Source organism: Panthera uncia, chromosome B4, assembly GCF_023721935.1.
Source record: "Panthera uncia isolate 11264 chromosome B4, Puncia_PCG_1.0, whole genome shotgun sequence".
Classification (NCBI taxonomy): Eukaryota; Metazoa; Chordata; class Mammalia; order Carnivora; family Felidae; genus Panthera; species Panthera uncia.
The window spans coordinates 86,999,473-87,027,239 of NC_064809.1; the positions used below are offsets into that span (position 1 = coordinate 86,999,473).

General features: G+C 40.9%; 1 protein-coding gene across 2 annotated transcripts in view; it reads left to right on the forward strand.

Moving 5' to 3' along the window:
* Window positions 1–27,767, forward strand: part of SRGAP1 (SLIT-ROBO Rho GTPase activating protein 1) — a 284,958-nt gene that overhangs the window by 120,086 nt on the left and 137,105 nt on the right. For both annotated transcript variants that reach the window (XM_049625895.1, XM_049625894.1), the window contains exons 2-3: window positions 19,573–19,768; window positions 24,155–24,317. In XM_049625895.1, the coding sequence (XP_049481852.1) occupies window positions 19,573–19,768; window positions 24,155–24,317 (359 nt within the window). The remainder of the gene's footprint in view (window positions 1–19,572; window positions 19,769–24,154; window positions 24,318–27,767) is intronic.

The window sequence follows — 27,767 nt, forward strand, 5'->3', positions numbered from 1 at the left end:
GAGAGTTATCTTGTATTGAAATGATGGTGTCTTCATCTAACTGGTATTTAAAGTCCTGCTCTATCCGACTTCACTGTGTCACTTTGAGTCACTGTTGTCTTTTTGTAAAATGAGAGTCCTACTACTTTGCTCCCCAAATAAGGATCGGGATTTTTTGTGTTCCTTTAACTATTTTCCCATAGAGAATCTAGCTGTCCCTCCCTTTAGGCTGGGGCTAGGGGAGAACTTACAGGCTTTGAAGTCTGACAAAGATGGATTGAAACCTAGCTCTGTCACTTAATGCTTTGAGGCCTTGGGCTGACCACCTAATCTCTATGAGTCTTAGTTTTCTTATCTGCAAAACAGGGATATTGGAATGTATTTGGCAGGACTGTTGTAAGGATTAGTGGTAATCTGATAGAGTGTGGCCCTTAGGAAGGGACCAGTGACGGTGGTTATTGATGCTCTGGAAAATCTACCTGTGTACAGGCATTGAATAAACCGTTAAAGGTTGAAAGGTCAAAATGGATATAACCTAAAGCTTTCCGTATTAGAAAAATATTTAGAACATACAGCAAAATGTTATCAAAAGTAATCTCATGATAGAAAATCAAGTGGGTTTTTTAAGTTACATTTTCTAACATTTTACAGCATGTATGTCTGCTTTTGTAGCAAATTATTCTTTTTTAAATTAAAAAAAATATTCATACTTTAAAAAAAAACACAAAAATTAATTGTACCATATTAACAGGTGTGTTCCCCAAGATGGACGATTCCCCCTCTTCCTTCCACTCTAATTTTCTAAAATGAATATGTTTGCATGAATGAGGGAAAAAATAAGAGTGCCTTTTTTTAAGTTTATTTATTTTGAGAGAGTGCACGGGAGGGGCAGAGAGAGAAAGGAGAGAGAAAATCCCAAGCAGACTCCGTGTTGTCGGTGCAGAGCCCAGTGCCGGGCTCAATCACACAAACTGAGATCATGACCTGAGCCCAAATCAAGAGTAAGACACTTAACTGACTGAGCCACCCAGATGTCTCCAAAATACCGATTCTTAAGAAATATGTCAACATGTTTTAGGACCAGTAGATGTAAAAATGATACTAATAACAATAGGTACCATTTGTTGGGAATTATCTGTGTGAGGCTCTATTTGAATTCTTTACGTGTATTATCTAATTTAATCCTCATAACAATTAAATGAGATTGGTTCCAGTGGAGGTTTAAGTTTACATAAATTACCCAAGGTCAGGACTCAGAACTTCAAAGGAAAGAAAATTTCGCTTATACTAACAGAGGAAATTTTCCCTTACACTCAGCTGAGGAAACAAATCTTTCTATAAAATTTATGACTAAGTTCTCATTGGACCCAGTCTTCTCAGCTGTAAGGTGTCATGCAAACCTTAACCTACCATATAGTGAATTCTTCTTAAGCTTCTCTTGACTGGGCAGGTCAGGAGTGGATGGGGAATGGAGATGGAATTGATTGAATATCTTTTTCCTGAATTAGGCTTAAGGGACAGCATAGCAGAAAAAGGGTACAGGTATCAAAAAGGGAAGTAGTGATACGGAAACCTGCTTTTGTAGTGCTCCCAAGTATGGGAGGTTATGGGTGAGTAAATTTTCTTATAGTGGACAATGAACATGGTAACAGTCTTCTATTTAGCCTTTTGTTCCCAGAGTGATTAGGAAAAGATGTTAGGTTAATTTTGAAGGAAGTTTCATATCTGAGTAGTCATACCTATTTCCTTATTAACCTTTAAACCTTTTCTTTTAAGTATTTCTGTATTCGCTTCTCATGACTTGTCTTATTACATTCTAGACTTTCTGATTGGTTGGCTTTATTTTGTCTCTTGAGTGCACTTGTACAGAGTACCCTTTTGGAAGTTTGAAATTTAATTTGAAAAGTATTTTTGTGAATTCTTTGCAGAGGGGGAGGGATGTCCCAGCTTATTCATCTTTATATAAAAGCAGCTAGTGTGAGTCATATCATTGGCATTTTGATACATATTTGTGCAACCAATGGATGAGTTCTTGTTTTAGTTCAAGGAGACTTCTCTAAGGGTTAGAGTTGCCAGATAGTAGCACGGGCTGCTCTGGGGAGACAGTGAATTCCAGGCAGGCATGAACTTGGGAGAATTTGATCACCAGACACCAGATAGGGCTAAACGACTTTTTTTTTTTTAATGTTTCTTTATTTTTGAAAGGCAAAGCATGAGCTGGGGAGGGGCAGAGAGAGGGAGACACAGAAGCTGAAGCACGCTCCAGGCTCTGAGCTGTCAGCACAGAGTCCGATACAGGGCTCGAACCCACAAACTGTGAGATCATGACCTGAGCTGAAGTTGGACACTTAACCAACTAAGCTACCCAGGCGCCCCAGGACTAAATGATTCCTAAGGCTTATTGTAAATTTGAGATTCTGTGATTGTTTTATTTCTCTAATGTGTCCAAAGAAGAGAGACACAAAAAGTAAATGGGAACACAGATTATTCAGGAAAGCCTTTGATAGCAGTGATGGCTAATGGGATTTGTACCAGCACTGGGAGAAGTGCTTTTCTCATTTCTTGAGTCAGCAAGAACCGTTCTTGAGAAAGAGTTCCAATAAGATTGGACTTCAGATCATCTTCCAGTTTTAGGCTGAGCCCCAGGAGAGAATGGTGAGAAGGAGAAACTTCTAGTATTTTCAATTCCCAGAAAACTAGCGTGAGTTGTAGAGTAAGTCAAGCCATTGGCATCCAGGTTACATATAAATTCACTTAAAAGCTGGGAAATAATATTAGCGTCACCTTGTTTTGATTGATTTTCCACACACCGTTTACATTGCTGCCTCATTTCTGAGGTCCCTCAAATTGTCATTAATCTGCATTTTGTTTCTGTTATATTTATGACAGTTGAGGGTATTATCTTGTCCAAAAAGCTTAGAATTTCTGTCCATCAGAGAGCACACAGTGGTAGTCTGGAGGCAAAACCTGGCACAGAGATGGGTTTTGCTTGGCCTGTACACTGTTTTAATTTAATTAGTTGCTGATACTGAAAAATTTGGATATTTTGCCCAAAAATCCAGATTTCAGGCTTCTCTCAAAAACACAAAATCAGATTTGGCATAACTGCATCAAGCTTCCTATGCAGCAACTGTGACCTGGAGCTTGGTGGCTAGATGAGGTGTGTGTTCCCACTCAGCACAGTCATTACCTTCCCTTGGTATTTTACACCCTGTCACTTCACTCATTGATGGGACTTATCCTGCCTCTGAGGGCATTTGAGTTTTTGACCCTTCCTCTGTTAATGCTCCCATGCACATCTTAAGACTGTAAGTAGCTATTATTTATTTCAGTCTCAGGAAGGGACTGCTGAACAATGCAAAGTGTTTCATTGGATTTGGGCAGAGTGCTCTGCCTTTGGGATGATCCCAGCTAGTCAACCCTATAACCAGAGTGAAGAAGAAAAAGTGTATTCATCCTGTGCCGTGCTGCTGGCATTCAGGAGAGCCCTGACTAGGAGACGGAGCCTGGAGTGTCCTGCGGTCTGTCGCTTGCCCGAGCTCAGGACTCCTTGGCACCTGCACTGGGGAACAATCCAGTGGATGGCAGAAGGCTCAGTGCCATCCATTCAGACGGCTTTCTGAATGCCGGCAGGCAAGAGAACATCAGCTGTGCCTGTGAAGTAGTGTGAGTTCTCACCAGAAACATCTAAATTAAAAGGAAGGGGAAAAATGTGCTTTGGGTCAATGTGGAAAGCTCTTGATTTTATTGAAGTGGTCTCATTTTTACTGAGAAGGAAGATGGTACAAGAATTCTGAGAGATTCTACCTGCTTTTAGTGGCCTTTCCACTCCACCCCTGAGGTGCCAGATAATTAAAATGCTCCAGGAGCTTCATAATTGAACCATGACAATAGAGTGAATACAAAGAACTTCTGCTTGGTCTCAGAGCTACAATTAGTATTGGGGTACTGTGAAAGAAGGGCATGGATTAGTCACATGCTCAACCACGGAACTTGAAGTTCCATCACACGTGAACTTCCACGTTCATGACCATTCATGACCAACTTTGCTTCCACCTAGGTTTCTAAAGGTTTAAAAGGGGAAGATCTTATGACTCTGACCAACTTACACTTTAAAAACAAAAAACACATTTATTTTGAGAGAGAGGGAGCAAGAGGAGGGGAGGAACGGAGAGAGGGAGAGACAGAGAGACAGAGAATCCCAACTAGGCTCCATGCTGTCAGCACAGAGCCTAACTTGGAGCTTGATCTCCTGAACCATGAGATCATGACCTAAGCCAAAATCAAGAGTTGGACACTTAACTGACTTAGCCACCCAGGGACCCCTACACTTTGGTTTTAATACGAAAAAGAAGTTATGCTTGACCTTGAGATTTTATTCTCATGCTGGCCTAAGACTGCAGCCTGGTAGTCTGATATCTGGGATTTGTTAGAAGCAGATGTACTCTTCAGAAATCTAAGGGCCCTCCGGTGCCCAAGACTGGTTCAGTGACTTCCTGAACACCTTTGTCACTTCACATTTTTTTAAAAATTTATTTTGAGAGGGAGTGTATGCACGGGGAGGGGCAGAGAGAGGGAGAGAGAGAGAATCCCAAGTAGGTTCCGGGCCATCAGCCCGGAGCCCAACACCCCATGCGGGGCTCAATCTCATAAACCTCCAGATCATGACCTGAGCTGAAATCAAGAGTCGGACGCTTAACTGACCAAGCCAGCCAGGTGCCTTCACATTTATTTCATTTTTCCACCTGCCCTCTTTCCTCAAATACCCCTCATTTTTCCTCTCTTATCTCTCTCCCTCTTCTCAATTCTTTTCTCCTTAAGCTGTTTCCCTTTATCCTTCTCCTCCAACCTTCCCTCTTTTCCAAACTCAGTCTATCAGCTCATCGTTTTTCACCTTCATCTTTTGATGACTTCTGCATCTTACATAAGACACACGTATTAGAAAGTGGAGGAGGGACGGTATAGTATCCCCCAAACTGAGAAGGCACTTAGAGAAAAGAAAACAAAGCAGGCCACTCCACATAGTTGACACAGAGTTTTATTCAGGGTAACTTACTGATGGAGGATCGGGCAGACAACAGTCCAGCTGCACCGTGATTCTCTGCAAAGTCTGGACCTTAGTCCGCACAGTTTAGAGAGCAAGCAAGGGGTCGTCTGGAAGGGCACCGTAGTGAGATCAGAGCGTTCACATGCACCTCGAGCGTTTGTATACACCTAATTGACAGCTAACCTATAATTAGATCTTGTAGCACTACCACCTGTGCATCCGGAAGGGGAAAGACTATGTTCTCTCTCACAGATTCACGGGAGGCCAAAACATGCCTCCTCCCATCCTGGCCCTGGTGAACATTCCTAAAGTGCGTATGGTAATCTCCAAGGGTCCTGGAACACGTGCTTCCAAGGAAAGTCATCTAGCAAACATGAACAAGATGCAGGGCCAAAGAGAGAGTCACTGCTGTCAGCAACCCCACGACAGTGCTATTTAACAGAGTCAGATTTAACAGAGGAAGTACACAGTGTGGGTAGAGACCTGGGGAGCAAAGGTTCAAGTAAAAGGCAATGTCTAGATTGTGGATGCATAACATCGGGGGAGAGGTGGAGAGAAGCTCACTGGTGCTGAGGATTTGGAGGAAGGACAGCAGTTCACAACAGTGCACTGGCCTATTCATCTATCTGATCATATTTAAAAATCAGTGTCTTCCAGATAAGAGTAGCTATGTAAATGAGTGGACATGGCAGGGTGCCTGGGTGGCTCAGTCGGTTGAGCGACCGACTTCGGCTCTGGTCATGATCTCACAGTTTGTGGGTTCGAGCCCTGTATCGGGCTCTGTGCTGACAGCTCAGAACCTGGAGCCTGCTTCAGATTCTATGTCTCCCTCCCTCTCTGCCCTTCCCCCACTTGTGCGTGTGCTTACGCGCTCTCTCGCTCTCTCTCTCTCTCTCTCTCTCTCTCACACACACACACACACAGAAATAAATAATCATTAAAAAATTTTGAGGGGCACCTGGGTGGCTCAGTCGGTTAAGCGTCCGACTTCAGCTCAGGTCACGATCTCGCGGTCCGTGAGTTCGAGCCCTGCGTCGGGTTCTAGGCTGATGGCTCAGAGCCTGGAGCCTGCTTCCGATTCTGTGTCTCCCTCTCTCTCTGCCCCTCCCCCATTCATGCTCTGTCTCTCTCTGTCTCAAAAATAAATAAACGTTAAAAAAAAATTAAAAAAAATTTTTTTGAAAAAAGACATGGCAGAGATCATAAAGCTAATATTGTATTTGAGATCTTATAAAGAGGTATAAGGTTAGAAGATGCTAGGATTTTTACATTAGTATTTCTGAACTGCTTTTTAGTGTGAAGATGAAATGATACAGTATCTTTTAAAAAGTGTACCTTTTCAAGGTAAATTATAAAATGGATGGGCCACAAAAGAGATAAGAAAGGTAGAAGATAGGTATTTTGAATAATTTGTCATTTTAAGCTACTTTAATTTGAAAGATATATCTAATTAAAGTGCAGTAGAAATGGGGCACCTGGGTGGCTCAGTCGGTTCAGCATCTGACTCTTGATTTGGGCTCAGGTCATGATTTCGCAGTTCATGAGTCTGAGCCCCACATCAGGCCCCAGGCATGGAGCCTGTTTGGGATCCTCTCTTTCCCTCTTTTTCTGCCCCTCCCCTGCTGATGCTTGGGTGCACACATACACACACACTGTCTCTCAAAATATAATAAACTTTTAAAAAGGTGAAGTAGAAGGCAACTCTGATCATATATGGTATTTATAAATCCTTCCATTCCGTATCAGTAGTCTATTGAATATAGTCGACACTGTTCTCCCTTGTCTAAATTAGCATAAAATAATTTTAAGAAATCTGTTGTCAGTAATTTGGCAGGAGATGTCATTTTCCAGTAATTTCATCAGTTAGGACATCGTCCTACAGCTATCTTTTCTAAAAGTGAATAATCAGCATTTGTTTCTAACTTATTAAACAAATTGAAACATTCGCTATAGTAAGTGAATAGGAACTGAATAAAAAAAAGCATCCCTTACCTTTTTAGAGTGTTTCCTTTAAAATTCCCCTAATAACTGGCCCAGCCCCTGCTTACCTTATCCCCCCGCAAAATGGAACAGACTGCAGTCCGTGTAATGCCCTGGACTCTCCAGGTAGTCTTATGCCTGTGCTTTTGTCCATAATACCCTTCCCCTCGCTGCTCCCAGCTCAGCACTTGCCTGTTTATCTGCTAACTCTGGTGTCCCCTCAGAGCTCTCCCCGATTTCCCTGGGCACTTTGTTGTTCCTTCCTGTGTGTTTTCACAGCACTTTTTTCGTGCTTCCGTTATAGGACTTAGTGCGCTGCATTGTAAATGATGATCGTTATAAAAATAACAGTTGCTCGGGGCGCCTGGGTGGCGCAGTCGGTTAAGCGTCCGACTTCAGCCAGGTCACGATCTCGCGGTCCGTGAGTTCGAGCCCCGCGTCAGGCTCTGGGCTGATGGCTCAGAGCCTGGAGCCTGTTTCCGATTCTGTGTCTCCCTCTCTCTCTGCCCCTCCCCAGTTCATGCTCTGTCTCTCTCTGTCCCAAAAATAAAATAAAAAACGTTGAAAAAAAAAAAAAATAACAGTTGCTTGTTTTCATGTCTGTAGACTTGGAGCTAGCCTGAGAGGCCCTGAGGGCACAAAGCAGTTTGGTTTATCTTAGTTTCCCCAGAGCTCAGCACCTGGCACACGCTTGGTTTGTCAGATGAGTAGTTAAAAGCATTTCTTTCCTCACTTGTTTGAGTGGACATTGTCGAGGTGAACATTGTTGATTTCAAGTTTTGCAGATTATGTGGGTAAAAGTTGGATATTTGTGCAGGACTAGAAATACTGTTTTATTGTAGAGTTTGGCTCCAATCTGAGGATAAAATAAAAGAATGTTATTTTTAATACATAGGTTGTCAATCAAGTTGGACATTTTCTTTGGTACTTTGAAGAGATAAAATGAAGAAAATTAATGTTTCTGACGTTTTAACAAGCTGATGTTCAGTATTTGCTTAGGCCTGAAAAATCTTGAAAAATAAATGTAAATAGATATGAATATATGTATTTTAATATGATCTCTTTTAAGGATTTTGTAGCCTAAACCCTCAAAGGCATTGATTCCATATTCCAGAACTGTGACTGTCAGTAAACGGAAAATGAATGTTGAGGAAGCATAAGTACTTGACCACGTTCTGCTTTCTTTTGTATCAGCTCCTGAACCAGAGTTGCAGTTCACTTTGGAGCCAGACGTTATTGGAGCTCTCACTTATTGAACTGTAGTTAAATCAAAGATGGAAATTTGCCAATAGCGATCCATTCAAAGTCTCTAATAGAGACCTAAAGATAACTAAGTGAAATGATTAGGGTTTCCTTTGTCATTTTCCTAGACTAAGGTATTGTCTGTAGTAGAAGTAGACGTAGAAAATATCTTTAATTGAGAGATGAGATGTGTAGAACATGACAGTCCGTGGATTTAACGGGAGTCTTTTTCCACCGTTGACCAAATAGAACATGGTTAATGGGAAAGACCTTGTAGGGCTGGATGCCAGAAGGACCACATGGAGCAAATAAAGAAGGGGTAGTGATGGGACTATGGGTTGTGGGGAGAGGGAAATGGAAAACCATTTTATGATTTAGCAAAATGTGGGTCCTGGGTCCATATGTACATAACTAAGCCCTCTGATACCTTGTTATCTTTACTGAAGCAAACGTATATCAGAGATGGTTATTGAGCATCTATTATGTGTTGTATGGAAATTTAGTGACATGATATTTGTATTAAAGGGATTTATAATCTGTATAGTTCAAAGCTTTACAATAATTTTAACATAGTACCAATTTCTAACAATTTACAACTTAAAAACAATTAAAAAACAGCAATAGTTGACCTAAATACATAATTTCCCATAAAGCCACAACATTCAGAAAATACCAAGGAGTTAGTCACTTAGCTAGTTTTTATAAAATATTTGAATTTTGTGGGGAAGAGGAAGTTCTTTTGGCTTTCTTGATTTAAGTAAGTATAGAAATGTAATCATTGCTTTTCTAAACGATGCTAGATACTTGGCAGCTAAACTTTATTTGCTACATTAAGTTGTATACATTATCTATATACATTCTTTCAGATTATCTAGAAGGCCAGGTCTGGATCACTTGGGCTTGCTTCGTTTGATTATATACTATGTGTAATTGTTGAACGTTACCATTTTGTAGCATGCTGGAATTCAAGCTTTAGTACTTAATAATTGTAGACTTTGGACAAAATAACCTCTCTCTGCTTTGATATCCACATCTATGTAGTGGAGTCACTAAATAATAGGATTGTTGTCAGAATTAAATGAGCCAAACTGTATCCAGTACCTTTCACAGAATCAGGAATTTAGTAGGAATTCAGTATTGTCTCATATTTACCATGTAAATAGTAAATTGCTTGGGAGGTTAAACTGTGCACTTTAAAACTGTCATTACTGCAATAAAGAGAAGAGCCTTAATTTGAAAAAGCCTCAATTTGGTACGCCTGACTGGCTCAGAGTATGCAACCTCATCTTGGGGTTGTGAGTTCGAGCCCCACGTTGAGTGTAGAGATTACTTTAAAATCTTGAAAAAAGAAAAGAAAAAGCCTCAATTTGCAAGTGATTCAGTACAAAAGATTAAACTACTTTAAATGTTTTTCATTCTTAAAACTTACTCCACAAAAATGTGTAGGCTTTTCTATTTACTCCATGAGGCTTCATGTTGAATTATATCAGGAAAGAAAGTCAACGTTTAGAAAATGCCTTGAACCTTTGAAAGATCACCAACACAGGCCATTCCAAAATGTAAATCCTTGTGCTTTCTATAGACCAGTGTTTTCCACACATGGTCTTTTTCTGGTAGTAAAAGTCAATCTAATACTGGCTGAAATGTGCTTGCTTAATTATGGAGAAGTTAATTAAATCTTACCTCTTCTGCATTCCAAATACAGGCACGATAGTGAATCATTTAGATCTGTACTTCCTTAAACTGGTGTTTCTTGCAGTGTATTAAACAGCAATAATTGATCACCTTAATTTACTGCCTTTTATCCTGGCTAGCTGGCTTTCATCTGGGGGGAAAAAAGGTGCAAATTTGTTTTCCATACTTCACCTGAAGATGTTATCTAGGCCAAAATACAATGTTTAGCTTTCAAAAGCTATGAAAATGGATGCTTTTGTACTAAGCTTTTATTCTCAAATGATACTGACATTAATGTCCTTTCAAATGGAGATGTTGTGATGAAAACTTAAGAATGTAGATATGGCCTCTCTTTAAGTGTCAGAAATGTTGTGAAATTGACTTTACTTTTATATGCAAAACAATGAGGCATAACTGTACTGAGAGGAGTTTCTTACCTTGTTTTATTCCAAAAGGTTTTATCATAATTCTACTCCCCTCAAATTATTCTAACCATCTCTAGAGTTCTAGGATCAGGCCATGGTTTTCAGCTTAGAATGGAAGCAACCTGATGTCATATATGTCTGTGCTATTTAATTTGCTTAAATTGTTGGTGATATCCTAATTTAAAAGTAGGAAAAAGGGGCGCCTGGATAGTGTAGTCAGTTAAGCATCTGACTCTTGATTTCAGCTCAGATCATGATCTCACAGTTCATGAATTCAAGCCCCGCTTTGGGCTCCCCCCTGACAATGCAGAACCTGCTTGAGATTTTCCTTCTCTCCCTCCCTCTCTACCCCTTTTCTGCTCATGCTCTCTCAAACTAAATGAACTTAAAAAAAGAAAATAAGTTGAGGCACCTGGGTGGCTCAGTCAGTTGAGCGTCCAACTTCGGCTCTGGTCATGATCTCACAGTTCACAAGTTTGAGCCCCGTGTCTGGCTAAACAGCCAGCTCAGAGCCTGGAGCCTGCTTCCTATTCTGTGTCCCCTCCTCTCTCTGCCCCTCCTCTGCTCATGCTCTGTCTCTCTCTGTCTCTCAAAAATAAATAAATGTAATAAGTAAATAAAATTAGGAAGTAGAAAAAGACTAGGTTTGGTCCAGCCACCCTAAATCTCCTTCCCTAGAACCTAACTCTTCTGGGCCACGATATCGAAAATAACATTTTTAGTTCAAGGAACTGTGTTTCCATCCCCCCAATTTGCACAGCCTTCCAAATTCTGCATATTCTTTAAAGGCAGTGCAGGCCAGTGCCTGCCCTCTAAAGGGATCACTGATGATAACCCGTTAGTCCATGAGCTTTCCTTTTCTGAAAGTCCTTTAGCCCTGTGTAGTCAGCATGATCAAATCTAGAACTTTTTTTATTTTTCATTACATATTTTATATGATACAGTGTTTTACAAGATGAGAAAGTCTTTTCTCTTTAAAGCCTTTCATCGTCTTTGAAAGGGGGGATATAACATCTATAATTAGTAACCATTTTGCAGTTGAGGAAAGGTGAGTTCCAAGAGGTAGTTACTCCTCCAAGGTCACACTTCTCACTGCAGCTAGTGTCTTGCTACTCTGTATTCTATCCTATATTTGCCTTATGCTTAAGTTTTGTCTTCTAATCAAGCCTGCTAATTCTTCAAAAGCCTTTTCTGATGAGACCTCCACATTTCAGATTCTACTTACGAGAAACTTGGTTGCTAATCTACTCGTATCCTACAGGAGCTTTGGCCATATATGGCCAGTATATACCAGTATATGGTCATATACATGAACGGTATTTCTTTAAAAATTTTTTTAATGTTTATTTTTGAGAGAAGAGACAGAGCATGAGCGGGGGACAGAGAGAGAAGGAAACACAGAATATGAAGCAGGCTCTAGGCTCTGAGCTGTCAGCACAGAGCCCAACACAGGGCTTGAACCCACAAACCACGAGATCGTGACCTGAGCTGAAGACGGACGCTTAACCGACTGAGCTATCCAGGTGCCCTGAACCATATTTTTAATTTTAGATTTTTTAATAGTCGTTTTGAAAAGTGGAAAGAAACATGAACAGGTGAAGTTAATTTTAATAATGTCTTTTATGTAACCCAAAGTCTAAATTTTTAAACTTCAACATTAGTAGTTATCAGTGAGACGTTTTACATTCTTTCTTTTTTCGTACTGGGATTTTGAAATCTGGGATTCCTGGGAGGCTCAGTTGGTTGAGTGTCTGACTCTTGATTTTGGCTCAGGTCATGATCCCAGGGTCGTGGGATCAAGCCCTGGGTTGGGCTCCACATTGAGCGTGGAGCCTGCTTGGGACTTTTCTCTCTCCCTCTGCCCCTCCTGCTCTAACACACACACACACACACACACACACACACACACACACACACACATGTGCAAGCTGTCTCTGAAAAAAAGAAAAAAAAAATCTTGCCTCTATTTTACACTTACAGCACATCTCAGTTTGGGCTAGCCACATTGGAAGGGCTTAGTGTGACTAATGGCTACCTATCAGGCAGCATAGCTCAAAAGGTTCTCTACAATGTGTTTGAAAATCAGCTTCTCCTTTCTGATAACAGATTAAATGGAAATTCTCATTAGTTCCACACCAGATGACAGAAATGAGGGATTCATAACTGATTAAAATAATAGGCTTAGGGGAGAACGTGGATACCATTCAATCTTATGAGTGTTTTTATTGTTGTTAGTTCGTTTTGCCCAGAAATTCATAGTTCAGACAGGGAACCATACGGTTTACAAAGCCAGCTCTTACTTCGTGAAGTGTAGGATGCTTAGCGTTTCACTTATTTAGTTATTTGTGTGGTTTTTCTGGAATGCACGTCTGATTATGTATCTCCCTTGTTCAGAATTGTTGAGTTCTTCTTCACTTGTGTCTCCTGGAGTTGCTCACTGGAAAGATTCACCTGGGCACATAATTAAAGTCCCCTCCATTCCAGGTCCTGCCAGACCAACAAGATAAAAATAGCCAGCTGAGCTCAGGGGACTGGACATGGTATTTTTAGTAAGCACCCCCAGTGGCTCTTGTCTTGAAACCAGTTTGGGAAACTGGCTATTAAGATATATAAAATCTTACTTCTTGTAAGTAAGATTCTTACTTCTTACTTCTTGTAAGTAAGCCATGGGGCTGCCCTAGGAACCTAACTGGACCCCCCTAGCCATCCTGGGTTGGGTTGCCGCAGCAGAGAGGCCCTGTGTGTGTGCGTGCTAGTCCTTGGGCCCGGAGGACCCTTCCCTCTGCCCATGTCAACAAGCTGCCAAGTCAGCCTCGGGATCACCTCCTCAGGGCCCACCCCTTTGCCCAACCGTGGAAACTTGTGCACACCTTCCCTTACTCCTTGACATTCATACGTTAAGGCCCTAAAGGTCAGCGGCTCTCACCATGTGCATTGCCTGTCTTCTCACAGGAGGGGGCTCCTGACTTTCAGTCTGTTACTTGTAGCCCCTGAAGGAGCCTTGCCCACGCCCACGGGAATAGTCAGTGACCGTAACGAGGGCCTGCTGATGCAAGTCGTAGCATCTTCACCTGTTTCATGGTGGTTTGCAGGCGGTGGTGTACCTGGCATTCCCATCTTCCTGTTTAATCCTCACCGGTCTCTGGAGGTGGGACTGTTGTTTCACAAGGTGAAATTTGAGAGGTTAAGTGACTTGCCCCACGTCCAATGACTTGTGATTGATAATGCCGTAACTCCAGTCTGGGTCCGTATTGATGTCACCTAATTTCCTTGCAGAGCGTAAGAGAAGCACAGGTCTTGGATTCAGGTTTCTGGTGAAATGGAGAAGTGACCTTTGTTTACTTTTGTGGATTTTTCTTTTTTGCTCCAAATTTCTAACTAAACAACATATTTCACCCGAGTTTGCAGCTGGTGTTTAATCAGCAGCTGCAAGGTTGTATGGATACTCACATGAACAGCGAGCCCGTGAGCAATCGACAGAACCTGTCAGAGTCCCATTGAGTTCTCTGAGACGTTCCGACCGCTCTCCCCTATCATTTGGGGGAAATACCTTATATCCATTGGGTGAAGGTACTGATAAAGCCTAACAGCCTTATTATCATAAGGAAAATCTGAGCAAACAAGACTATGAAAAAATTGAGATGGTTTGTGATAACTTAGAAATGTTGCTGGACGATTATGAGTGTTACACCCCATCCATCAATTCTGTGCACTAACCCTAGTCATTTAGTAACATACCAGAGAAGCAAGCCAGTCCCATAGACTCAGTCTTTCCACGAAATATGCATCAGCCTGTGGCCTCACACAAATTTATTTTAAGAATTAGGACTTCCTTTTTAGCAGAGCAATAGGAAGAAATGCCTCTGTTTCCTCCTTTCCGAGTCAATTCCATTTTCTTTAGTATTAGCGTATTTTTATAGCTTAGAGGAACTATTTCAATTCTTTTTGCAAATTAATTGAGTAGTTTGAAAGCACACTTTTCTGTGTCTTGTTGTTGGATTATTAATGTTGGTTCCTTCTGTGGTAATGCTCTGGCAGGACAGAAATGAAATAAGAGTCGTTTTTTAAAACACAGCAAATGTTAGCCTTGTGAAAATGGCCATTATTATTATTTAGGAGGTCCTGACCCAGATTTAAATAATGACTGCTTAGAGCCTCCTCAGAGGTGGCATTTTTCTGCCTAAAAAAGATTGCAGTATTTCATGCAGTTGTTGGGGAGTCATGGTAATAAGTCCCTCCTGATGTTGTTAGGTAAATCTTTTCTATACCATTAGAAATTATAGCAATTAATAAGGTACCAGTGATCCTAGCCAGTTAGTTCATTTACTGTTCTGGCTTACAGAAGATGAAGTAATAATACTGAAGCAAGAGCCACCATGAAAACATCATTTTAAAGTGGTTGCCCTTATGTTGTCAGATTTGATTAACTACCAGAAATTATTAGACATGGAAATACGAGGATTTATTTTGTTGCTATTACGATTATCATCATTCTTAGAAATGTCTCAGCAACTGAAATTTCATGAAATTGTGATGCAATAGTTTATCTTTCTCTTTTAAGTTTATTTATTTATTTTGAGATAGAGCAAGAGCATGAGCCGGGGAGAGAGGGAGGGAGAGGGGGAAGAAGGAGGGGAGGGAGGGGGAGAGGGAGAGAGAAGGAGAGAGAGGGAGGGAGAGGGAGAGGGGCAAAAAGGGGGGAGGGAGAGGGGGAGAGAAGTAGGGAGAGGGAGAGTGGGAGAGAAAAAGAATCTTAAGCAGGCTCCACACTCAGCACAGAGCCTGTCAGGGGGCTCAGTCCCACAACCCTGGGATCATGACCTGAGCCGGAATCAAGACTTGGACACTCAACTGACTCAGCCACCCAGGCGTCCCTGTCTTTTTTTATATAACAGCTATAAATCACCCATCATTTAACTCACCCACTAAATGTGTACAATTCACTGTTTTTCAGTACGTTCACAGCTTTGTAACCATCACCACAGTCACTTTTAGAACGTTTTCATCGTCCCAAAAAGAAACCCGCATACCCCTTAGCAATCCCCTCCCATTTCTCCCAACTCCTCCAGCCATAGTAACAACTCATCTGCTTTCTATGCATTACTCTGTTCTGGACATGTCATAATGCAGTTTCCCTTCATGACTAGTTTCATTCACTAAGGTTATATTTTCAAGGCTCATCTATGTTGTAGCGTGAATCGCTACTCCATTCCTTTGTATGGCTGAGTAACCTTCTATACCTAGACCACATTTTATTCATCTGTTCAACAGCTGATGGACATGTAGGTTGTTCCACTTTTCAGCTAGTATAAACATTTGTATATAAGTTTCTGTGTTCTCATTTTTCTTGGGTATGTACCTAGGTAGGAGTGGGTTTGCTACATGTGTGTTAACTCTGTGTTTAACCTTAGGAGGACCTGCCAGATTGTTTTCCAAAGTAGCTGTGCTGTTTTGCATTCCTCCCAGCAGTGAATGAGGGTTCTGTTTTCTCCACATCCACATCCTTGTCAACACTTATTATCTGTCTTTTTTATTATAACTATCCAAGCAGGTATGAAGTGGTGTTTGCCTCTTCTTGACAGCTGATGATGTTGAGCCACTTTTCATCTGCTACTGGCCGTTCGTAGATCATCTGTGGAGAAAATGTCTATTGAGATCCTTTGCCCATTTTAAAAATTGGATTATTTGTGTTTTTATTAACGACTTGTAAGAGTTCTTTATATATTCTAGATACAGGTTCCTTCTTAGATACATAATTTGCAAATATTTCTCCATTCTATGTGTTGTCCTCCCACTTTCTTAGTGGTTATAGCTGTATACCTTGTAATGTACGTATCCTTCAGGGCATTAAGTCTTGTAGGCTCTTCCATCGTCTGGGTCAGCTCCTCTTTCCATAGCTTTCTGGTGCGTTTCTCCATTATAGCAGAGAGCATAATGTGTTCATACTATCAACTTAGGATCTGTATTTCCTACTGGAATGAGTTGTGTCTTAGAAATCCTCCTAACTCCAGTTAGACCCTGCCTAACACAAAATAGGAGCTTGATTAACTAAATTAAAATGGAGCTTGAATCACAAAAAAAAAAAAAAAAAAAAAAAAAAAAAAGGATCCAGATCAATACTAATATAAAAAAAATAATAGAAGGGGTTCTGAAAGATTGTCTTTAAAGCATCTGCAGGTGGGTAGGAAGCTGTAATCCCTCCTACAGAAATAAGACTCAAACTTTCTCTAGAAATCAGTCTTTAATGTGATACTTTCACTGGTTCCAGCCCTAATGATTCTTTGGTACCTCCAATGACAGCTACATCCTATAGCCACCTGTGGTCCCATTGCAAGGATTGATATGGTATGGGGCACAGTGCATCAGTGGCTTCTTTGATATGTTCTGAGCAGTGGACCAAAATGTATAGGACTATTTTATTCATTTATTTAAAATTCTTTTAAATTCATCAGTGCCATGTAATGTTAGATCACATCTAGTGAGGTCACGTGAATAAAGCCATACCACATGTACTGGGAAGTGACCTACTCTAACATTGTGCTACATTGTGGCTCGGGTATGGTGTAAGGAACTCAAAGGTTTTCCCTTTCTAATAAGACATGTCTTATGGTAGTACTTGTATATGATCTTTTTTTGTGATCTTTTCCTCATTTGTCTCCACCTTGTCTAAAGTAAAGAGGTAATCAAACAAATTCTCCTCCAGATTTTAGAGCGTATTTTATTTTCTCAAAACCATACCCTAGGTTCTGTCCCTTCACATTTTCCTTATTGAAAATGCTGCTAGTGTCCTGTTTTGAAGGGGAAATTACTGATGATACGAAATAACTGTTACTCCCAGCAAAAAGAGGATGAGGTTTTTAACTGTTTAAATACAGTCCTCCTTCTCAAAATTCCCTGGCTCTTGATTTTAAACCCTGAAAGAGGCAAGCAAGAGAAAATCTAAGAATGGGGATGAAGAAGGAACCCCTGAGAATATTTGTGTAGTTCTCTTGAGATCTGTACTCTCAGCCACTTTTCTTTCTTTTTATTTGGCACCAAAGCAGCTTAAAGGGGGGGGGGGGACCCTAGCTGACAGCCCAAGACGATTGATTTATTTTCTCTTAGCACAGCAAGATGTGCTAAAATTACCAAATCTTAAAAAGGCTTACTGAGATTCCTGAATGAGAAATCCCCCCACCCTTGATTTCTTTTTTCTTCATGAGACAAAAATAGTTCTATATTTGTGGGGGAAAGAGCTTGGCAGACACAGTGATTATAATGCTGTATTGAAAAACACTTACTTTGATTGACTAAAAAAAAGATGCTGTTCATGGTAGTTAAAAGCCTGTGATAATGTTTTCACTCTGGTGTTCACCACACTTCTATGAGATTAATAACAGGATCCTGCAATCTAGAGGTGGAGAAACCAAGGAAGGACACTTAAGAAATGCTCCCTGTGGGACACCTGGGTAGCCTAGTTGGTTAAGCATCAGACTCTTGATTTCAGCTCAGGTCATGGTCTCACAGTTTGTGAGTTCAAGCCCTGTGTCAGGCTCTGTGCTGATGGTGTAGAGCCTGCTTGGGATTCCCTCCCTCCCTCTCTCTGCTTTCTCTCTCATAATAAAAAAGAAACTTAAAAAAAGAAAAAAAGAAATGCTTCCTGTGCTTTCCCAGTCCTCCCCCTAAAGCCTCGTTGCCTAGAACATGACATTATTGAGGGCCTTGTTTCATAGTTATTGTATCTTTTTTGCCAGGATAAAGTATTTAATCTCCTTAAACCTCAGTTTCTTCTTTGTAAAATGAGGATAATATTCGTACCTACTTTAATAGGGTGTATAATAGTGTTTGATTATTGGTAGCCATTATTGAATTGAGCAAGTTTCCTGACTCCCCATTCAGAACTTGACCGGCCTGCTGATTAAACTTGAGCTTGATTAAACATGGCCAAATGTATGTACACATATTGTGAGCTCAGTTTCTGAGCTGTTGAAGAAGGATAAATTAGAAAGGGATTGAGGAGGTGTTATTTGGACCTTTCTTTCTTTCTTTCTTTCTTTCTTTCTTTCTTTCTCTTTTTCTTTCCTTCCTTCCTTCCTTCCTTCCTGTCTGTCTTTCTGTCTTTCTGTCTTTTTCTCTCATCTCTACACCCAGTGTGTGGCTCAGACTCCCAACCCCATGATCAAGAGCTGCATGCTCCGCCAGCTGAGCCAGCCAGGCGCCCCGGACATATTTCTATATCCTACTACATTTATCTTTCCCAAAGAGAGGGCTTTTAGGGAATACTCACTGACTCTGGGAAAGATGAAATAAAGTTTTCCAGTATGAGTTTTCTTGTCTGGAGGTTAGCGCTGGGTCTCTCAGACAAAAGCAAGTCAGAGTTATTACTCTATCTCATTTTCCAAAACACACAGGTTCCTTTGTTACAGTCATTTACCGATAGTTTTGCATGACACACGTTTGCTTTTGTGTGTGTGGTTTATTTCCCCTAAATCAGTAAAAGACTAACCTTCACCTTCCTAATGTATTAAAAATCATCAAAGGATTCTTTTCAGGATTATATGTGTCAATAGAACTGTTAGTTTGAACAATGTGTAAAAACTGAAGGCCAAGTGAAGCGCCTTTGATGTTGGAACAGAATAATAAAGTGGAATCTGAGGATCCCATTTATGAACGGATTATTTGAATATAGAAAGAAATTATTTTTAGGCAGGGCATCCCTATAAACCCAGAGGCTGTGAGTTTCACAAACTAGAAATTCATGCACTAAATAAAAATTACCAGATGACAGTGTCTGTATGTGTCTACCAACTGGCACATATGTGGTGGTTCAGAAGTCTGGAAGGAATGATGCTCACATCTTTGCCATTCAAACTTGAAACGGATAGTTGAGGTAAAGAAGCGCTGTCGAAAAAATTACAATGTACTTAGCTACCCAAAGATGTCACAGGTTACGAATTGTTATCTTAAAAGCCTTAATTTATTTGCCCTCATGACTCCATGCATGTTTGTGGCATTGAAGATGTAACCCATATTTGCACCCTCATTTATTACATTCTTTCCTGGGACTTGGCTCATTCTTTTAAAGGGTCAACAGATTATGTAAAGAACCGATCTGGACCCAGCAGTCTCCTAAAGGTCCGATACAGAGCTAAACATAAAATAGGATTTGTTACTTTTGTCTTGCACGTAACTGCACACCTCAGTAGTTTTCACAAAATCGCCAAATGGATTCTCTTCTTTCCTTAGAAATCCGAGCTCAGCTGGTAGAACAGCAAAAATGCCTGGAGCAGCAAACAGAGATGCGAGTTCAGCTTCTCCAGGACCTGCAGGATTTCTTCCGGAAAAAAGCTGAAATTGAGACGGAATATTCTCGGAACTTAGAGAAGTTAGCTGAAAGGTTCATGGCAAAAACAAGAAGCACCAAGGATCATCAGCAGTACAAGTAAGAGAGACTTGACTCAAATGCGTTTTTCCAAGGTGATAGCCTACCACCTTACCACCTTTCTTGGTTTTGGAATGTTCCATCTTTGGTGGATAAGCTGGTTGATTGGCATATCCCCACGGATGAAAGCCAACTCTTCGCATTTATAATTTGTGGGCACCAGTGTATCGCATTTTTAAAGTATTCTCTTGACATTTTTTTCTTTCCAGTAAATATATATTTGTGGATAACTTTATATATAGGAAGAAAAGGTGTGTGTTTATAAAATTCCTGCTTACAGAAAAGTGGGAGTTGGTCTCTACCCCAGGAAGATATTTCAGTGGGCACATTTACAACGGCTGCTTCTTCAAGCAAAGACCTCAAGATTTGTGTCGTGATTTTGTATGAAAATAAGCAATAAGGGCCGCTTACGTTTAGCTCCCCACACCTCAGTCGCATTTGTGATCACTACAGTTGAGACTGACTTAAAGGAAGCGTTTTTAGTAAACTGCTTAGGACCAAGTGTAATTAAACCTTGAATTAATTGTACTTCATTTGTTTAAAAAATACCTACAGATTTTATGATAATGAAATTTACTCTGTAATTTAGCTCCTAGAGACGGAGAAAGAGCAGTAGGCAACTTTACGAGAGTATATAAGTACTGTGACAGCGTAAGTGCAGGATGCCATGGACAGACCCGATGGAAATCCATTTATAGTGGAGGTGGGGAAGGGAAGGCCAAAGAAAGATCCTGGCAGAAGTGATATGTAAGTGAAGACATGCAGGACTAGTTGGCAAATCGAGGGGACCAGAGCAAGGTGTTCCAGGCAAGGGGAACATCCTGTATCAGGGAGCAGAAGGGAAGGGGGCGTGTAGGGCAGTTTTGTCGAACAGAAGGAGTCCAGTGGGAGTGAGTAGTGAGGTGGTGAGCTCTGTGGCCACAGGTGTAAATTTCACCATCTCCAGGAGGCCTGTAGGTCACACTGGACAGTTTGAACTTTGTCCTGAGTGCATGAGAAGCATTTGGAGAGTTTTAGTTAGAAGGGTGAACCAACTCAGACCTCATTTTTAAATGATGACTAAGACCACGGATAGAACTGTGGACTGGAAGAAGCCATCGTAGAGGGAGGGAGACCACGTAGGGGGCGCTCACAGTAATGGCGTGAGCTAGCAATGCGGCAGGGAGAAAGAAATAGGCTTTTGTCTCGGAGATATTTAAAAGGGAGCACAGTCTGTCTTTCCTGGAAAAATAGTAGACTAGGCAATCTGAAAAGTATTTCTGCTGTAAAACTCCCAGAAATGCTGATTAAAATATAATGGGCATCACTGTAAATGTGTAACTGAACTCATAGGGAAGGAAGGGAAATTTCCAGGGGCCAAAAAAGGAAGAGGGGACTCTAAACTCAAGGGGACAGTTATAGCTGCCCTTAAGTCCCATGTGGGGCAGAGGATGAAGCATGTGCAAGGTAGAGAGGTGGAATGGAAGACCTCCCATCACCAGCCCTATCGTATTGCCCCAGCCTAAAATCCGGAGCAGCAGAACTATCTCTGTACATTGGTGAAAGAGAAAATCTCCTATCCCCTTGCAGAAACACGGAGTGCAGTCTGCTCAGGCTGAGCTCCAGACTGGAGGGGGATGTAGAGAAGCCTCTCTTTGTCTTCACTGTTGGCTTTGCAGCACAATCTTGATAGGGAATGCTTTTATTTTTTTTAATTTTTTAATATTTTTGATGGCTAACCTCTAGTGTTGGCCCAGTGTAGAAATAAATCTTAGGATTCCCAGGGTGGACAAATGTCAAATGTACTTGACCGAGACTAGAGTTGGAAAGGAGGCTGGAGCCAGTACTGAATTCACATGTATAGTAACTGTCCCTTTGTAAAGTGATTACAAATAAGAAGACAGCCCATTCATCCATTCAGTAAATATTTTTGAATGTCTTCTGTGTTCCGCACTTGGTAATGGGTTGTGAACTGAAAACCGGTATGGGCCCATGCGCCTCAGTCTGATCTCTTAGTGGTTCAGCTGCCCCTTTTTTCTTTCTCTTGGTTTGTTCAGATGGTTTTTGGTCAAGGTAAACAGTGTGGAATTTTCTTTGACTTGAGCTTATTGAATTTGGGACTGAAGATAAGTCTACAGAAGGGCCAAACCAGGGGTAGGAAGAAAATCAAAGACAGACTTTATGAAAGCCTTGGACAGACCTGGCTTGAATACTGGCTTTCCTGGGTGACTTTGGTCAAGTTGTTTAACCTTTCTGAGCCTTGGCTTCCTAACTTGTGAAATGAGATTTTATGAACATTAAATGAGAAACATGACAAAGTCCTTGATGAGATTGATAGCCCTCATGAGTTATGCACTCAGTGTCCCTTCTCCTCCTCACCAAACAAATGTTAAATCTTTGGCAGTTCTCAGCTTTGGGATGCTCATTGTGTAGAACAGCCCTTCACTTAAATTTACCACTGACAGATGACCAAGGCTTAGATCAGCCTTCTTGAACTCAAAGACTCTGATACTAGTTATGGTCTTCAGAAAATCACCATGCCTCACTAAGCTTCACCTCTCTCACTGATAGAGTGGATACAAAGAATTTCTGCCTTAAATTGTAGTGGTAAGGATTACGTAGAATTAATATGTGTAAAATCTTTAGATCAGCCTCTAGATAAAAATAGCTAACTTTGTATAGCACTTACTATGGATCTAAGGCATTATAGTAAACATTAAAAGCTATATATTAACTGAAATTATCCCCATAATAATCTTACAAGTACTGTTACTTTACCCACTCTACAAATGAAGTTACAGAGGCGTAGAGAAGTTTAGATAATTTGGCCAAGATCACATAGCTAGTAAGTAGTTCTGGGACTTGAACTTGGACAGTATAGATCCATATTCGATGCTCTTGTGTAGTATTTCTTATAGGAGGTGCTCAGTAAAGGCCAGCTGCTATTATTGTTATTGTATATTATTGTCACTTACTATTAAGGCAATAATATATGCTTATTCAGTGAGTGAAATAACATTTATTTAATGCTTACCTGGGCAGGGCACTCAGGATGCAAAAATGTAGGAAACATTCTCAAAGTAGGAAATGTTCTCAGAGAATTTATGGGTTACTTCAGCATAAAGGATATACATAAAAGTTAATATATTAATGTAATGTATACCTCTTAGGCTGACTAGATAGAGAATGTCAGTAGAAGGGCTCCTGTTGTCTGCCATAGAAGCAATGCCCCTTGCTTGATGGCTTTGATTTAAAAAAAAAAAAAAAAAAAAAAAAAAAAAGGTTCTCTAGGTTGGGGGTGTAATTCTAGTGTGGCAGGAGGCTTTTCTAGTTGGTACCGATGCTAGGGCCCTAGAACAGAGGATTTTCCCCCTACAACTGTTCCTACTTCTGTCTGAGACTTCCCCTTCCTTCCAGAGAGGATTTTGATTTGATTCAGTGTCAAATCTTGAATTGGAGGAACTTAGAGGCGGAAAGAGTTGACTTTATGATTTCTTTCCTAATTTAATGAATATTCAGAGTCATAAGTGAGTGTGAATAAGATAACATGTCCATTACAAATGGCACCAGTGCCCCTGAGTGGGATAAGCATTCTTGTGCCTTTTTTGTCATTTTTCAGTTAGACTTAAAAAAGAAAGGAAGAAAGAAAAGCAATGTCCTTTTTTTCAAGGCCAGTTGGTTACTGTTTTGTTTGGAGGTTTCCTTTAAGATTTTTTTTACAAGTCATATTTTGTGGTTTATAGTCACGTTTAGCTTTATTCTCTAGAATAAAACAAGGTGTAGTTACAAATCTGAACTAGTTTAATGACAGGTCACAAGGCAGTAAACCTCTTGGTTCTATTCACGGGCCTTCAGACAATGCTATAAAGCTGTGATTCCCAGGAACACTTCTTGGGAAGCTGGAGTTCATAGATCAGGGGATTAATAACTAATCCTCAAACGGATGTCCATGGAAAGCGTACCTAGCCAGCTCTCTTTTCCAGCAGCAGACTGAACATTCAAGGCAGACTTTGTAAGCAGTGGCAAACCACAGTCTGTCTGTGAGACAGTAGTCAATAGATTTTTATGTAAATATCAACTACTTTCTTCAATGGGGTGTTTAAGGCTGAAAGCCTGCCAGAGTACTGTGTGTATTAGGGTCCCTGGCCCTTGTCAGGAGTGTGGGTTTTGACTGGTGTTCTGGTCCAAGGTTTTCTTTCCAAGCCTAGGCAATTGCTGGCTTTCTGCCATCACGGCCTGGAAGGCTGATACGCTGGCTCTTGAGTAGCCGCTATGAGCAATGCCCGGAGTAGGAAGAATAGCGACAATACCCATCTGTTGGGGCTCCTGGTTTGCCTTGCTGACTTCCCTCAGCTGGTTGGGGCAGCTTTGAAATTGATGGTAATTCTGTTTTTCTTCACTTCTCAGGAAAGACCAGAACTTGTTGTCTCCAGTGAACTGCTGGTATTTGCTTCTGAACCAAGTGAGACGAGAAAGCAAAGACCATGCCACTTTGAGTGACATCTATCTGAACAACGTGATTATGCGATTCATGCAGATAAGTGAGGATTCCACCAGGATGTTTAAAAAGGTACATTCCATCACTCCTGCGTAATGTGCTTTCTCGTGAGCGCGACTGAGAAGGAGTCTAGTGTCTTCATTACTTCATGGTACTCTGTTAAGTTTTAGCTACAAAAATAAAAGAAAGAATATTTTAAAGACACAGAACCAAAAGTTTAACCTGAGCAGGCCTGCTTGTCAAGTTGTAAATCACTGAATCTGTGACCTGAACGATGTGAGCAAAATTTTGAAATGAGATGTACGTGTAGACTGTACCTCTGTCCTTAGGAACGCATTGCCTGCAGTTAGGAAAAAATAGACCAGAAAGGACAAGCCTTCAATTCTGTGTTTTGGGCTCACACATGATCAGACACTTGTGAAGAACAAGATAACCAGATGTGCTGCTCTCTTGGAAAAATGTTACTGTGATTTTTTTTTTTTTTTCTTGCTCTCACCAGACTAGCAGCCGAGGCTGTGAGAGGGTGACAATGAAGAAAATTCCACTGGGCACAAAAAATTCAGTCTCTTACATGCCAGAGAGCTTCCTCCTTCCCAAATCCATTTTAAAAATAGGAGCTGGGCTTTTAAACCTTCTTATCGTTGTTACTACTCTCAGCCAGCTCTCGGTAATTTTATTTTCGTTGAGAACAATAACAAAATTGGACCATATCCTGTGTAGAGAACGCAGCTACTCTCCCAATGAGAGTAGATTTTAGTGTTTATATTTATAGGACATCAGTTCTCCCCATCTCTCCTCAGCTTTGTGCTAGTGGTATTTGCTGCCTATACCAATATCTGTACTCTATTTGGCAAGCATTAGTTTCAGAAAGTGGGGGAAAAGAACCCCCTTGTTGATTAATGACATATTTATGTTTCAAAGGGACCCTTGAAAACAAAGATGTAGTGTTAGGCAGGCCAGCTGGAAAACCTCTTAGCCATGTTTGATGTATCCACATTAGGTTCTATTTCTGACCTAGAAATGGAATTTAGTGGACCCTGGGTCCTCTTCTGCTCTGTGAAATAGGGGGAAGAAAATGTTTCAAACAAAGGAGGATCTTAAAAAAAATCTTGGAAGAACATATTAAGAAGAGAACAGGGAGAGAAATACCCAATGTGTCTTAAAAAAAAAAAAAAATAGAGATCTGAAAAATAGTTTAGATGGAGCCATGAAAGTAAAATAATTTTCTCAGATGTCAGCCGTTTCAGCCGAGGCCTCATTTAGTTCACTGGCTTGTTTTTGTTTTGGTTTGTTTTGGTTTGGTTTTTTTGAGCATCTTCTCTGGGGAGGAGATGGTGTTAGGTCTTGGAAAGGCTGCATAGAGGAAGAAAAAACAGTCCTCCTGCTCAAGAAGGTCCCATTCTATCCAGATTTAGATGGTGCTGTATGATGTTTCCAGTGACAGGAAGGCTGGCAACCATTCAGCTAGGGTGTCTGGGGCCAGCACCCCAGCTGAATTCATTTATCTGTCTATTTGACAAAATATCTTTAAAAGGCCTAAGGAAGCAGAGTTAAAAGACACATCCCTGCCTGCGTGGAACTCATTACAGTAATTAACAGTCACCCCGCTAGAGGGACGCACAACCTGCTGTGAGAGCTTGAAGCTGGAGATCTTCACCTTACTGGGGGGGTCAGGAAATTCTCCACAGAGGAGGGAGTACTTGGAGTGAGACCTGTTGGGGAAGGAGGTGTCCATCGAGCAGGCAAAGACAGCTGTCCCACGGAAAGCAGTCACGTGACATGTTCAGGGAAAGGAAAGAGTTCGATGTCACTGGGCTGGGTTGTAGGTAACTGTTAACTGTCGTTACTATTACAGGTATCCAGTGCTGCCTTTCTCAACCAAATGTAGCACACTACCCACCCCACCTTTCCATGCATATTATTACTAGAGAAAGAAAGTACAAGAGGCAGAGAGCAAAAGGGAGAGATTGGAACTTACTGAGAAGCCAGATCAGCCCCCTGGGACACATTTGTCAGCTAAAGGAACAGGAAGCTTAAACCCTACCTATCAAGTCCAGAGAACTTTAGGTCCCTTTAGATTAGAAAGCAAGACTAGTCTTTTCTGCCCCCTCCCCCACCTGTTTTTTCTTTTTTGATTATCAAACCTTTCTCTTCGGTCCAGCTCTTCTTCCATTATTGTGGTGCCAGAAGCATATTTTCTATCAGAATGGAAAGAAATCATCAGAGCCAGCCTGAAGTGACCTTTAGAACTATTATGGCGTCCTTAGTGAGCACAATGCTTGTCTTTCTTGGGAGAAGATTTTGAGACTTCTTCATTTTTCAAAAATACCCCCAAGTCTGTATGGGGATCCCGAGAGATACCGGGTGCCTGACAGGTTCAGCCTCTTACAAAGCTGTATTGTATTCAGTTTAGCCAGTGGTAGAAAATCCTTGTACCCAGACTGTTCTGTCAAATAGAGCTGGGAGCAGGTAATTCTAGGGATGTTTTTGTGCCCAAGTGAACATAATAATCAGGAAGACACTTATAAGAATATCTAATTCCGTACATGGGTATAGGCAACAACTTTAAAACTTAAATTTTAGTCACATCAGAACCAGTAATAGTTTTCTACAGGTAGAAGAAGTGAAGCTTTTTTAAAACAACAGTACCAAATTATTCAAATATTGATTATTTAGATTTAGGCCTTAGAACTATAAATGAATCCTGTTGGTGAGAATAACAGTGATTCATCTTTTAGGCTCTGAAATCTGGTATTTTGGGTATGAGTCTTGGCTTTGTCACGGTCGGTAGCTGTGTGGACTTGGGAATAATTGTAAACCTTTTAGGCCTCACTTTCTGCATCTGTAAAGTCAATATGTAACATTTTATTTTAGATAATTGTATGGAGGATTCGTGAGTCATCCATGAAAAGCCACTTAGCCCAGTTGTCTGGACTTAAGAAGTCCTAGGTAATTTTTAGCTATTATCTTTATTATTGTCTGTATTGTAAACACTTACTCTGTACCGTTGTACTAAATGTTTCCTCAAGCCAGTATACTAAGTATGTCCTTATTTAAGGAGAGTATATGGCACAACTGTGATAAACACATCCAAACCATTGCATTGGCATATCACTTATTATGAAGTTCTAAACCGTATTTGTAAGCACACTCCGGGGAAACGTCTACCCAGTGTCCTTGCTTGTAGTCAAATTAAAATTTTGGTTCTCACATTTCAACGGTTAGTGGGAAATCAGGGAATAACCCAAGGAATACCTGTGTCAGCCAACTCCTCCCTCCCCCGTGCCTCTGAGATCCCTCACAGCTATTTCACATGGAAAGTCATAACTTTGAGGCTACACTGATTTCTTCATTCATTTATTCAACAATAAAAGTTACTCAATTCCAGACCCTCTGTTAGATATGGACAGGGTAGGGCTCTGCTTTTACTCTGTGAGCTTCTGCTTCACCTAGGTCAGGAATTGGAGCCTCCTCGTACACATGGGTTTGTTTCATTATCAGCCCTTATTTCTTTCCCAAAGA